The sequence below is a fragment of the Cnephaeus nilssonii genome, assembly GCF_951640355.1.
Source record: "Cnephaeus nilssonii genome assembly, chromosome: X".
NCBI classification, from domain to species: domain Eukaryota; kingdom Metazoa; phylum Chordata; class Mammalia; order Chiroptera; family Vespertilionidae; genus Cnephaeus; species Cnephaeus nilssonii.
The window spans coordinates 20049258-20064687 of NC_137071.1; the positions used below are offsets into that span (position 1 = coordinate 20049258).

At 36.8% G+C, this 15430-nt stretch overlaps 1 protein-coding gene and 1 pseudogene across 3 annotated transcripts in view; both read right to left on the reverse strand.

The window, feature by feature from the left end:
* DMD (dystrophin) overlaps positions 1-15430 on the reverse strand; it is a 2362317-nt gene that overhangs the window by 1449311 nt on the left and 897576 nt on the right. For both annotated transcript variants that reach the window (XM_079764882.1, XM_079764883.1), the window contains exons 31-32: positions 8340-8450; positions 5193-5366 (exon numbers count right to left, since the gene is read on the reverse strand). In XM_079764882.1, coding sequence (XP_079621008.1) covers positions 5193-5366; positions 8340-8450 — 285 coding nt within the window. The remainder of the gene's footprint in view (positions 1-5192; positions 5367-8339; positions 8451-15430) is intronic.
* On the reverse strand, positions 3428-4323 carry LOC307095984 (large ribosomal subunit protein uL22m-like; annotated as a pseudogene). The gene is made up of 2 exons: positions 3993-4323; positions 3428-3766 (listed from the first exon to the last, which is right to left on the reverse strand). The product of its transcript is annotated as a large ribosomal subunit protein uL22m-like (transcript).

Below are 15430 nucleotides of genomic sequence, written 5' to 3' on the forward strand. Positions count from 1 at the left end.
AAAAACACAAAAAATAAGAAGAAGCAACAGTGTCTAACTCATACTGTTATTAATAAAAAGAAACAGGGGCAGAGATCACCTTAATTGCTATTTCATGTTTATAGTTTTAAGGGGGCTAAGTTTTGCACCTGTGATCAACATCTAGCTTTTGCATTTTTATTTATTTCAAGTTCCTATTTGCAATAATATATACACACATAGACATGTATAGTTTAGTTATTCTTACTAAAGTAAGAGTGCATCACATATATATTTAGTTCTTCAATACAAATTTGTAAAGCTTATTTCTAGATGTTATTGATTTATGTTTATTTTATTTTATTTTTCATTTAAGTATGGTTGATATACAATATATTTAATGTTATAGTTATATAATTTTAGTTGTGAGTTTGGAAAAATTAATTTACTCATTCACAAGATATTTATGGAGTGCTTACTACATTCCACATAATATTCGAGTGACTAGAGAATCAGTCATAGCCAAGACAGACACGTTCAATATTGCTCTCATGGTGCTTACATTTTAGTGGTGATAAAATATCTAAATTTCCAAATCATACTTTTGGTATATTAAATCATAGAGAAGTAAGGAAGGAAATTTTCCATATGTTAGATTATACAAACCTATTTTAATGGGGCTGATCAATTAAATATAGACAGATATAAATATGTTATTTAAAACTCACATGTACATCGTAACTACAAAGAACACATACATTGCTTCACAAAGTATATTGCCATAACAAAGCTTTGTGGAACAAGTATCATAACTTTGCCTTGCAGTTATTTTCCTGGAAATGTATGTGTATTTGTATGCATACATGCATGCATAAACATATGTAGATATGTGTCTATGCATATATGCATATATCATAGTTTACATTATACTTTTGCTGCTTTAATTTGGTCAGGGGTTAAGTCTGAATGACAACTATTTATTTCACTGGTACTAGGAAATAAACTTGCTGGTAGGTAATTGTTTTTTTATTTTTTGGAATTAGAACAGAAATTGGATTTGTTTTCTCTTTCCTATTTAAAAATCAATGTCTAAAAATGTTTTTTAAGGGCTGAGCAGTTATCTTATTCATTAAGGCTACACACATAATCTATTTCCATCTTAACCCCATCTGATGATTATTTGAAATAAATATTCCTTTATCAATAATTGTGAGTTCTGTCTGAGCTTTCCAGATAATTTGCTTTTGTTTGTTTCTTTATTTTTTAATTCATCTTTACTGTTGAAAGTATTACAGATGTCTCCTTTGTTTGTTTTCCCCATTGACCCCCCCCTCCACCCTGCACCTGCCCCACCCAGGCCTTCACCACACCATTGTCTGTGTCCATGGGCTACAAATATATGCACATAAATTCCCCCCATTAATCTCTTCCCACCCACCCCACTCTGCCTTCCCTCTGAGATTCCTCAGTGTGTTCCATGCTTCTGTCTCTGGATCTATTTTGTTCATCAGTTTATTTTGTTCATTAGATTCCACATATGAGTGAAATCATGTGATACTTATCCTTCTCTGACTGGCTTATTTCACTTAGCATAATACTCTCCAGGTCCCTCCATGCTGTTACAAATGTCTAGTTCCTTCTTTTTTACAGCCATGTAGTATTCCATGGCTTTTTCATCCACTCATCTGCTGATGGGCACTTGGGCTGTTTCCAAATTTTAGCTATTGTGATTTACTTTTTTCAAAAATATATCTTTATTGATTTCAGAGAGGAATGTAGATAGAAAAATCAGATAGATAGAAAAAACAGAGAGATAGAAAAATCAATGATGAGAGAGAATCATTGATGGGCTGGCTCCTGCACGCCCTCTACTGGGGATCAAGCCCACAACCCAGGCATGTGCCCTTGACCAGAATTTAATCCAGGACCCTTCAGTCTTCAGGCTGACTCTTTAGGGCATGAATTACTTTTTTTTTTTTTTACCTTATTTCCATCTTAGAAATTATAGACATATCTGGGTATTTAGAAACATTCAAAATTTTAATTGTCATGCTGGAAATCAACTTTGTGAATTTTGGAATCAGAGATACTTCCAAATTATTTACTCTTCAAATTTAAAAAAAAATCTTAATTATTTACCTTTATGATGGAGATTCATTCAAGGCAGTAGTATTCATTAACATCATGTTTTCCAATAGGCAGAGAAAACATGTATCACTATTTTAGGAACATACTCTTTCTATTTATTTGCAATGATTTTTTTAACAGAATAAAAATTTATTGAAGGCAAAGGCCATGATTATATTATATGCAATAAAGCATCTTAAGTGTTAAAATCTAAAAGTTGTAACGAAAATACGTCATTATGAAAGGACTAGTTGATCTGGTCCTGACATTCAAACCATAACCAAAAATGAATTGAGCAAGCACCTTGAGCTTTTTCCTGTGCACTGAATCAGGGCACAGTCACAGCTGGGCACCAATCAGCTTGTTTTCAGCTTCTAGTTAATATCAGACAAACTTTATGAGGTACCATTAGAGACCTGTTCCTAGAAGAAAATAAACAATAGCTCTCCCTATATTTATTCATAACAACAGTGTACTTGGGTCATTTTGCCTTTAACTCTTTGTGCAATATTTAAGAAGACATATGTCCCCATATACTCCTAACATTATGCATCTTATATCAACTAATAACTGTACATTATTAAATTCAAATTTTCTTTTGGGCCCTGATCCATGTGGCTTAGTTGGAGAGTTATCCTATACACCAAAAGGTGGTGGGTTCGATCCTGGTCGGGGTTTGTGTGGGAGGCAACCAATCCATGTTTTGATGTTTCTCTCTCATCTCTCTCTCTCTCTCTCTCTCTCTCTCTCCCTCCCTCCCTCCCTGCTTTCTTCCCTCTAAAAATCTATTAAAATTAAAAATTTATTAATTTCTTTTGGAGCTAAGAATATGTATAATAATTATATCACTAAAATGCAGTCTGTATTATAAAAAATGTTATCATATGTAAAATTCCTCATAATTTTTTACAATATATAAAGCTTTTTGTTAAAATTATATTTTTCCATTCATAGTGATATGACTGAAATGTACTACAGGCCTCTTTTTCATTTATGCTATGAAGCAGATGCAGAAACTATCCTTAAAACATAAAGTACTACATATATAAACATTTTTCCCTTTAATGTTAATAACATTCAGCATTTTTATTGTAGGTGATTTCTACCTTAATAGTCCATTGAACACATAGAGTTATAATAATATTTCCATTACTCTAGTATATGTCCTCATAATTCAGCTTTATGTTGTCAGAGAAGTGATATGACCTGGTGAATTTCTAATAATAGCAACAAAGGGCACTGCTGCAAATTCCAAAGTCCAGTGAAGATTTACACTTCAGGCTAATTATCCTGTCTATGGCTTTTTTAGTAAAAATTATTTGTCTTTAAATACTGCTTGTTTTTAGAAAATAAATGGCAAACTATATACACTGTGGAGCCTGAATTCTCTCATCAAAATGTGAATGGTGGTTTGGTTTCAAAGCTCCTGAATATACTATTTGGCATGATTGGCTGCTGTCTTTAGTGCTTCAGGTGGAGGTGGAAGGGATTCCAACAACTTCACAAAATAATGGCAATAAACCTTCTCCATGATCCCAAAGCGACCGCTGTTATGGAATTGAATGCATTTCAAGTATTGGTCTCGCCCTGAGGTGGACTCAGCGATGTATAAATTGGATCTGCATTCCACATTGTGGTCTCTCACTGCCATATCTTGTGCTGCTAAAATAATCTCGTTGCCCTAGCCGGTTGCTCAGTGGATAGAGCGCCAGCCAGCAAACCAAAGGGTCCTGGGTTTGATTCCAGTCAAGGGCACATGCTCGGGATGCAGGCTCAATCCCCAGTAGGGGGCGTGCAAGTGGCAGCCGATCAATGATTCTCTCTCATCATTCTACCTCTCTCTCACTCTGAAATTGATAAAAATATATTAAAAAAGAATCTCATTAATTGTTTGGGCTCCTTTTTATTTGGTCACTAAATTTAAATTGAGCCAAAGCCTGGTCAATGGACATTCTTCAAATAGGATCAATTTTGCCAAATACCACATCTTGTCTTTGCTGTAGTGCTTTATTTGCCTTTGACAATGGTAGATTTCTGCTGGTCTCTGAGGTTCTCCAGGCCATCATGACGGATAAACAATTTTATTCTTCTTCTCCCGTTTTCAAGAAATGTCAAGAGAAACACTTGTGTGGATGTGTTATTGGGATAAAACACTCTGAGATTAAAGAACTCCAAGGCTAGCTTCCCCCTCAGATTCTGCATCCATAACACACACAAACTATCCAGTATTGCCGCCATGATCTTTCTCTCACCCTCAATGGGAGCCTCCCCCCATCTGAGACTTTTTATTCTGTCTTTGTGATGCAGTGGCGTTTCAGTATACACTGAGTGGCCAGATTATTATCATCTCTGAACGCATAATAATCTGGCCACTCAGTATATATCCGGCACTGGTGTTTAATGGAAAGATCTTAAGGTTTGGAGTATGAGTGGTAAGATTGAAATCTTACTTTGCTCTTCATCACCTTTTGTCTTTAACTTCCCTCGTTTCATCTGTGGCCTTGAGAATTCAAGGTTAATTGTGTAGATCACTAAGTATACTTGGTACTCATATCTGGCATGTTGTTTTATTATTGCAACTATTGTTGTTGCTGTTTCCAGACTAATACAGAGCAGGTCCTCAAATCATGTCATTTCATTCAACATTTCATTGTATCATTGATGAGATGCTGTAGGAACTTAATTCTTGTTAATATCAATTATCCTATGGTAAAACTAGTTTCATTACACTTCATTTTGCTTAAAGTTGCAGAACCTATCGATGATGGTGAGGACTTACTGTATTTCTTTTCAGTATTTCCATTAAAAATATATTCAAAGTAACATAAGAATTAAATAATGAAGGTGTTCTTCTATATTCTGCACAGTCCTTAGAGAATTTTGGACTCAAAACAGATACACATAGAAGGGACAATAAATGTCTACTATTTCAGTAAAGTTCTTGTATTTTAATCCATCTGTGCTAATTTTTGTTCTTAACCTCAAAATTATATAGTGAATTTTACAGTTATCTTAAAACAATTTGTTGTTATAAAAGAGTACCATCAAATACTTCTTAATAAAGAAAGTCAATGGCTAGCTGAGTATTTGTCACCAGAAATACGTACCACACAGTGATTTAACTGTGACTGTACTACTTCCTGTTCAATGCTCTTTGTTTCCAAGGCAGGCAAGTGCATCTTCACTTCATCTAAAATCATCTTACTTTCCTGTAGACGCTGTTCAAAATTGGCTGGCTTCTGGAATAACCGAAACTTCATGGAAACCTCTTGCAATTTTTTCTGTCAATGTAAGAAAGCACCAATTTAATTTTGCCATCCAAACAATAATCAGTCATATTTCAATTTTAATTAAAATTATTTATTGTTATAAACAAAACTAAAAATACACCAAAACAATTTTTTTTGTTTTCCATTTGTCCAACACAAAAAAATGTGCATTTGAAAGAATTCACCAATTATTTTAATACTAGAGGCCCGGTGCATGAAATTCGTGCATGGGGGGGTGTCCCTCAGGCCAGCCTGCACCCTCTCCAATCTGGGACACCTCAAGGGATGTCCGACTGCCCGTTTAGACCCGATCCCAGTGGGATTGGGCCTAAATGGGCAGTTGGACATCGCTCTCACAATCCAGGACTGCTGGCTCCCAACTGCTCGCCTGCCTGCCTTCCTGATTGCCCCTAATCGCTTCTGCCTGCCAGCCTGATCACCCCCTAACCACTCCCCTGCCAGCCTGATTGATGTCTAACTGCATCCCTGCCAGCTTGTTTGCCCCCAACTTCCCTCCTCTGCTGGCCTGGTCACCCCTAAATGCCCTCCCCTGCAGCTTGATTGCCCCCAACTGCCCTCCCTTGCAGTCCTGGTCCCTCCCAACTGCCCTCCCCTGTTTGCCTGATCACCCACAACTGCCCTTCCTTGCAAGCCTGGTCCCTCCCAACTGCCCTCTCCTGATGGCCATCTTGTGGTGGCCATCTTGTGTCCACATGGGGGCAGGATCTTTGACCACATGGTGTCAGCCATCTTGTGTGTTGGAGTGATGGTCAATCTGCATATTACTCTTTTATTAGATAGGACTAGTGGCCCGGTGCATGAAATTCATGCACGGGGGTGGGGTGTCACTCAGCCTGGCCTGCACCCTCTCCAATTTGGGACCCCTCAAAGGATGTCTTATTGCCGGTTTACAGGGATCGGGCTGAAACCGGCAGTCGGACATCGCTCTCACAATCCAGGACTGCTGGCTCCTAACCTCTCACCTGCCTACCTGCCTGCCTGATTGCCCCTAACCACTCTGCCTGTCAGCCTGCTCGCCCCCAACTGCCCCCACGCCAGCCTGATCACCCCCAACTGCCCCCCATGCCAGTGTGCTCGCCTTCAACTGCCCCCCCTGCTGGCCTGCTTTCCCCCACCTCCCCTCCCCACTGGCCTGCTCACCCCCAACTGCCCCCTGCTGCCTGTTCACTCCAACTGCCCCCCTGCTGTCCTGATCACCTCCAACTGACCACCACTGATAGCCTGCTTGCCCCCAACTGGCCCTCCTGCTGGTCGGCTTACCCCCAATGGCCCACCCCCCACCGGCCTGATCACTCACAACTGCCATCCCATCCTGGCCTGATCACCCACAACTGCCCTCCCCTCTTGGCCTCTAACCACCTCTACCTCGGCCCTGCCACCATGGCTTTGTCCAGAAGAATGTCCAGAAGGTCTCCTGGAAGGTCTCCCAGTCTAATTAGCATATTACCCTTTTATTAGTATAGATAGAGGCCTGGTACACAGGTGGGGGCCTGCTGGTTTGCCCTGAAGGGTGTCCTGGATCAGGATGGGGGTCCTGCTGGGGTGCCTGGCCAGCCTGGGTGAGGGGCTGAGGGCCGTTTTCAGGCTGGCCACACCCACTTCAGGGTGGGGGTCCCCACTGGGGTGCCTGGCCAGCTTGGGTGAGCGGCTGATGGCTGTTCGCAGGCTGGCCAAGCCACCCAGCAGGGACTCTCACCCCATGGGGGTGTGGCCAGCTTGGTGAGGGGCTGAGGGCCATTTTCAGGCTGGCCAAGCCCCCAGTGGGGACCTTCACCACATAGGTGTGTGGCTACCCTGGGTGAGGGGCTGAGGGCTGCTTTCAGGCTAGCCACAGCCCCTTCAGGGTGTGGGGGGGTCCCTCTGTGGTGCCTGGCCAGCCTGGGTGAGGGGCTGATGGCTGTTTGAAGGCTGGCCATGTCCCCCAATGATCCAGGCTCCCAGCCCCTCCTTTTTTTCTTTCTTATTTTTTTCAGCGCCTCCTTGAGCGTAGGTCAGGGCCTGCTGGAAGCAGGTATCTGGGATTTATTTATCTTCTATAATTGAAACTTTGTAGCCTTGAGTGGAGGCCAGGGCCGGCCAGGGCCGGGGAAAAGCTTGGCTTCCTCGATCACTGAGGGCAACCCAAGCCTCCTGCTTGCTCCAGCTCCGTGGCCACTGCCATCTTTATTAGGTTAATTTGCATACTCTCTCCTTATTGGCTTGTGGGTGTAGCAGAGTGATGTTTAATTTGCATGTTTCTCTTTTATTAGTGTAGATAGAGGCCTGGTGCATGGGTGGGGGCCAGCTGGTTTGCCCTGAAGGGTGTCCCGGATCAGGATAGGGGTTCCCATGGGGCATGGGGTGGCCTGGGCGAGGGGCCTGTGGTGGTTTGCAGGCTGGCCATGCCCCCTGGTGACCCAAGTGGAGGCCCTGGTATCTGGGATTTATTTATCTTCTACAATTGAAACTTTGTAGCCTGGAGTGGAGCCAAGCCTTCTGCTTGCTCCGTGGCGGCAGCCATTTCTGTTGGGATTTATTTATCTTCTATAATTGAAACTTTGTAGCCTTAAGTGGAGGCATGGGCCAGCCAGGGTGTGTGGAAAGCTTGGCTTCCTCCATCGCTGGGGAAACCCAAGCCTCCCTCCTGCTCTCTCCATGGCTGCAGCCATCTTGGTTGGGTTAATTTGCATACTTGTTCCTGATTGGTTGGTGGGCGTGTCTGGTGGGCGTGGCTGGTGGGTGTGACGGGGTGATGATTAATTTGCATATTCCTCTTTTATTAGATGGGATAATAAAAGATAACTTACTAACCTATTTTATTCTTAAAATGTAAAACCCAAAAAAGTCTGTATCATTTATATAACATACTGTAGTTTTTAAAAAATGCCCTCAAATCCACTTTTTCTAACAATCTAGTTGTCTAATATAGACTATGTTTTAATACCGACCTAAAACAAGTTACTTAGTTTTTACAAATATATGTACCTGGGCCACATCAATTTGGGATAGTACCCTTTGGGCAGCCTCCTTTTCCTGGTGACGTTTCTTCATTTCTTCTAAACTGATCTCATGACTTGTCAAATCTGATTGGATTTTCTGTTAGGAGAACAGCATTATTAGTCATCATGTTTCTGCAAGTTATAACAATGAACAGTTTACTTTCCAAGAAGACAGAATTCAGAAACTGTCTTAAAATATTGTTACAATATAGCCTCTTTTAAAAGGATAATATATATCGCCCAGCTGGCGTGGCTCAGTGGTTGAGCATGGACCTATGAACCAGGAGGTCATGGCTCGATTCCTGTTCAGAGTACATGCCTGGGTTGTGGGTTCAATCCCCAGTGTGTGGTGTGAAGGAGGCAGCCGATCAATGATTCTCTCTCATCAATGATGTTTCTATCTCCCTATCCCTCTCCTTTCCTCTCTGAACAAAAATATATTTTAAAAAATTAAAAATAATAAAATGATAATATATAGAGTTTTTTTTACTTGCCAAGAAGTTATCAAAAATCAAATGACTTATTTCTCTACTAATGGGTTATTATAAAATATATATTATTCTTTTGAATTAGTGATAATGAACAAGCTATTTCAGATATCATTTTCAGTAGGGAATATCTATGTCCAATATGTAAAACTGATATTTTTTTATCATTGAATCAACACTCACATCTGAACAAAGACAACATGTTAACTTTTATAAAAAACCTAACTGTGACAAGGATAAGATATAATAAGGAAATTGCATGTGGACAACATTTCTTAATAGTGATCTGTACTCATTCAGTCTATGCCATTTTTTCAGTTAAATTTCAGGGAAACTATGGAAATAGTAAAGGGAAGTTAATGCCACAATGGGTTTTGCTTTTTGTCTGATAGATACTTATTAACTTCCTGCAGAGGAAGCACCAAACCTTTTTGAACCTCAATTTTCTCATCTCTAAACTGAAGATGATCATGACAAGCCAACAATGAAGCATTATCACAATTTTTAGGCAATATATCTGGAAAAATTATCATGTCTGTGAGTAGACAGCTATAGCACTTTTGTTAAAGAGATTAGATGTGATTGCATATGTGAAAATGCCTATTCAAGTTGTTTGCACAAATATGTAGTCATAAATTGTCAGTGTCATTATTTATGATTTGTTTATAAGGAGAAGAGCCTTGGTAAAAAAGGGGAGAGTCAAGGAGGAGTTAGAAACTGATCAAACTTGAATACCCATAGTGGAAACTGGTAAAATAAACTGATGAAGGTAAGCTGTAAAAGACAGTCAGAAAGAGCAGAAGGACCAAATAATACATCTGTAACAGTATCAGTCAACATGGTTTTAACACTCTCTCATCTGGTCGACACTCAAGTAGTTGAGTAGAGAAGAAAATGGTATTCATTCAACCTTTTACACTAGAGGGAAAAGAGAAGAGCTCTGAAGGAAATCATCATTATCCTCATCACCCAAACAGATGTTTGCATGAGCTTATGTACCAGTGGTTCACATAAATTTATTTAACCACCTGGTCAAACTATTTATCATCCTCATTATAAATGAGGGTAGAGATAATGACTTGTCCAAGGTAATATACCTAGCAAATAGCAAACTCAATGCCCAACTATATTACCTCTTAAATTATGTTTTTTATTATTTTTTAAATTATGATTAACAAATAAAAGCATCCCCAAATGGACATTTATCAGACAAAACATTTAAAATATTATTTGCATATTAACTGTATTTAGTTTATTAATTTGATTCATGAAACAAGTTCTGCATCTACTACTCAATTCCACATAGTGAGAACAAAAGTAGTGTCCCTATTTTTAAGACACTTTTGTTCTAGGAAGACAGAACATAAAGATATAAGTAAATCACAAAGCAGAAATGTGCAATAGAAAACCTCATGCTCTGCAATAAAAGAGAAGGGAAAATTCATTTCTACTATAGGATCTTGTAAAATTTTAAGAAGTTGGCATAGTTTAAATTGCATATGGCTGAGAAGGAGTTTTAATGGGTAGGGAATAAGAAAATGGGATCTCATGCCAGGCTGTAAACCATGCTAGCAAAGACTGGATTTCCAGCATGTAGTGTGTGTGTACTTCCTTTCATGGAAGGAAAGATTAAGTGTGGGGAGAGTAAGAATTACTTTCTAAAAGAGGAATTAGTGTGAAATTATTGAGCCTTAAGTTTCAGGGCCCTTCACTTGCCAAAGACTCTTCTGTAAAGTAGCATCTAATTTTCTATTTTATATAGTTTTTTCTTAAAGATTACCCCCTCCCCAAAGCTGCCTCTTGTTGCTTGGCATTATAAAACAAAGCTAAAATAATTTAAGTGATCATTGAAACAGATCTTCTGATAATAAATTCCACAATTTTACAAATAAGCCATTCTGTTATTATGGCTCATAAGCAATGGAAACAATAATGACTTACAACACACAAGCAAAAACTGAACTTTTATCTGTCACCAGAGGATAAAAAGAACCACATAACGTGTGAAAGGAAAGTTTGGCAATTTGGAACTCAATGCAAAGGATTTCATGGACTCTGAGATATTCACAGTTACTAGTATATCAAGTAGTTAGATAGACTCTTGAAAACGTCTGTGCTCTTAAAGTGTCATCACTACTAAATCCATTAAAATTGAAAATAAGTGATGGTTGAATATCATATAAAACTGAGATTTTAGCTTAATTTATAGACAACATTTCTAGAAAAATTCTCATATTTGTACTACCGTTCCAATATGATTAGAGATCCAAATTTATTCATAAATTAAGTACATTATACATGAAAAGAGCCCAATGGCAAAACATATTTTAGGAACTAAGGATAAACATGTGTCTGTAACACAGAACTCCTCAGAATGTTTTATATATTTATATACATTGTGATATCCAAGAGGGATGTAGTTCTTTACTCAAATTAAACCTTATACTTCTAATTATACTTAATGAATATATTCAGGAAAAGCAATCCAATTCATTATTAAAGTTATAAAATTGATATATAATTCCAATCAATTCTACTTTGGGAAGTTATACTTCATGCATCACACTTACATTTAGTAAGCACCTTTACAAATTAATGCCTCAATTCTTACTTTCAACTGATAATACATTTTTAATTTGTATTTAAGATATTGTTTAACACCTACTTTTATTTAACCTAATCAAATATTATTCTGGACACAATTAAAATGCTAATGACTTTAGGGTAGACTTACAAGATAAATATTATTTGTTTTAAAATGGAGTATTTTGGAAACTTGCAGGCAGAATGGATGTTCTCTTATTTTAAAATTCCTCTACTAAAAAAAGACAAACATTCCATAATCTTTACTGACATTATGAACGGACAATGAAAAAATATTATATTGTAGAAGAAAACATTGAGAATGGAAGATTTAAACTAAAGGAAAATTATTTCCACATTTGGCTACCAATAAGATCTGCTAAAGATCTAAATAAGGCTATACAATTTGAGTTGTATTTCACCTAAAATATACATCTACCAGCATAAGTGTTCAAAGAAAATAAACAATTGACCTGGTGAAATTATCAGCTTGGCTTCAAATAAAATGAGTAATTTCCAAGAGAAATAAAATGAAATGACCTAGCAACTCAGGGGTTGCTGATTTTGAACACCTATGTGTGCTCTAATAGGCGTTCTCATTCTTATACCTTTCAGGATCACTAGATTTTTTTTCCATGAAAGTGAAAAAAATATAAATTAAATTATATTATCATGCCATTACCAAAAAAAGTCATTTGACAATACAGTAATTATGTTCTTAACTAGCACTATCTATTAAAAGTAGGAAACAACAATGGAAATAGAAATAACCATTTTTTCCATTAAAAATTGAAAAGGGCGAATTATAGAACTAAAAATCAATCAAACATTAATGACATTTCCAATAGAGCACTTTACAATTAACTGAGCCAAGAGCAGTGCGTTTTATCAGGATTTACCTCATCAGACATTCTCATATATCAAATTAATGACAGAAAATGGCAAGCAAAATTAAGCTGTAGCTGTCTAAAGTGTTTAATGGAATAAAGGAGACTTTATATAAAATAATTATTAGAGCTTTTGTGATGTCGAATAAAATGATTCCAGAGAAAATAACTAAAATGTTTCAAAAGGAAAAGTATTAGATGTCATATTAAGACTATTAGTAGAGAAATGTAACACTGTTAGATTAGTCATTTTTAAACATTAGCAATTGTGAACTTGCATCCTTGAGAAGGAAAAATGTCCACATAAAACATATACTCACAAAATTAAAGGAAGAAAATATACTAAAATATCTTGAAAATTTTGTACTTTTAAAATATGAAGAACATTAAAATGTAATAATGCTCATGGGCAGATAACTTTATTATACTTTGTAATAACTTAGTAAGCAAAAAAAGTAAGAAGAAATTCACACAGCTTTTTATTACTGTTTGTAAAAAATAAAAGTCCTATAAGTTGATTGGATGAATTAGAAAGTGTCATTTTAGTATCTAAAATTAAGTTTTATCAGATAAAGCAGTTTTTACTTTTATCGGAAATATTTATCACGGAAAGAGCTTGTTATAATTTAACCACCTGACCACAGTGTATTTCAGGTAAGTGAGGAATATTGGAACCCTCAATTATATATATATATATATATATATATATATATATATATATATATATATATGTGTGTGTGTGTGTGTGTGTGTGTGTGTGTGTGTGTGTGTGTGTAATTGTGAAAAATTATGCAATGACATTTTATTTATTTTAATTTTTTAAAGAATAGTTTATTAATTTCTAAAGAGAGAGCGGAGAGAGAAACCTTGATTCAAGAGTCTAACATTTATCAGCTGCCTTCTGCATGCCCCTCACTGTGAATGGAACCAGCAACCTAGGCAGGGGCCCTTACAAGAATTGAAACAGCAACCTTTCAGTGCTCTGGCCGACACCCAACCAACCAAGTCACACTGGCCAGGGCAGAATGGCAAACATTTAATATCGCTAAAATAAATTTACCTATCGACTTAGTACAGTCATAAGTACTTTAGTGGAGCATCATTTTAGGAACTTTAAGAAATTAACTGATCGCTATCTTCTTCCATTCTGGGGGTATGAGTGATATGAAGGAAATATTCTATTTTAGTGTTTACCAAATATTTTTCCTTGACATATGAGTTCTGTGGTATATTACCAGATTTCTGGAAAAACAAGATTCTGTGGTGTATTAAGTCTGGGTTAAACTTTTAAGCCTGAAAAAAAAAACACCCAAGGTTGACCATAATTTTCCAGAAGGTTCATAAAACATGTTCATTTTTGGAAGAAAACTTGATGACAGACACTTATAAATTTGAAAGTAAACATTGTGTGGAATTATTAATCATTGTAATACAGCTGAGAAATTATATTCTTCTTAGTTATAATAATGATAAAAGTGATGATAATAGAATAGGCCTTTATAAAAGTGCATTTTCAAATTATGGTTACTTTCCAAATTAGGTAAGTGAAGAGACAAAACTTTGGGGGTAAATTTGGATATCTGTATAGAAATATTGGGGTACTATGGAAGCTGTAGGTTAATTTTTTCTTTATAGAGAGATAATTATCAATGTGGAGAAAGAAGAACTAAGTTAAAGTACCACCATCAGTAAAAATATTTTAGAAGTGAAATCCATTAAATGTATTAGAGTATGAACAATTGAAGCATTAAGATAGGCTTTTATACTGAACACCATTATAGTTATTGATAAATAATCATAATTTAAGTTAATTCCAGGTTATTTAACAAAATTCCTCACATTTCACCCTTTCCTGCATGTAAAAAATAAAATAAAATAGAGTGAAAGTTCATGGCAAGGTGAAGTCATTTTTTTAAACACACTATTTGAAATATTCTCAATTAATAGTGTCTTTTAAAATCAGCTTTATTGTGGTATAAGTTGCATACCATAGAATTCAATGAATGTACAATTCAATGAATTTTAGTAATATTTAGAGTCGTGCAACCATAACCACGATTTGATTTTTAGAACATTTCTAAGCCCCCTGAATGATCCCGTGAGTGCATTTGCGTAACTCCCCATCCCCATCCCCAATCACTAATATAGCCTGTTCAAATGCTCTCTTGCACAAAAATATTCAACTTATCTACCTCATTATATTGTTGTAAAGATAAAATAAAATAATGTGGATGCTTTGTGAGCAGTAATCATTCACATGGTACAGTCCATCAAAAGTATGTAATACACAGAAAGGCTGGAATATGTAATTTCCATTAATCAGTTCCTGTCATGTGAAAAATTTTATGGTATACTACTTAAATATTTTGAAACTCTTTTCAAAGTTCCAAAACTTGGCAGTGTCATAAAGCACTATGTCAAAATGTTTTCATGATATTATTTAGTTCCATTAAAAAAAAAGTTACTGATGTTTATGTTCAACTTGGTTGGCCAGCAATTCTTTCACTTGCATTTTTTTTCTGTACTATGCTATCTAATGCATGGAAAGATGCATTGCTTTTCCACTTTTTTCCTTACCAGTCCCTAGGACATTTATCTGGCACATAATTAGTGACTAAATCTTTGTAGAATTGACTGAATTAATCAAATATTTACTGAGGACCTGCTATGCAGTCCTGCTTTCTTGTAGTTGACCCTGGGTGTGTAGGTAATGGGGGTTGGTAGAGAAAACAACAAAATCCTAATGAAAAAAATAAGGAGTTTTCCAATAGTCATAAATGCTAAAAAGAAAATAAACACAATAAAATATTATGCAGCTATAAAAAGGATCCTGTACCCTTTGTGGTAGAATGGATGGGTCTGGAGATTATTATGCTAAGGGAAATAAGCCAGTCAGAGAAAGACAAATATCACAGGTCCTCATTTATATGTGGAACCTAATGAACAAAATAAAGTCAAGAACAAAATAGGCGAGAGACATGGATGCATGGAACAGACTGACCAATCTCAGAGGGAAGTGGGGTTGGGGAGACAGGAAAAGATTATCCCAAGAATTTAATATTCATATATGCATTACCCATAGACACAGACAATAGTGTAGGGAAGGCCTGGGGTGGGGC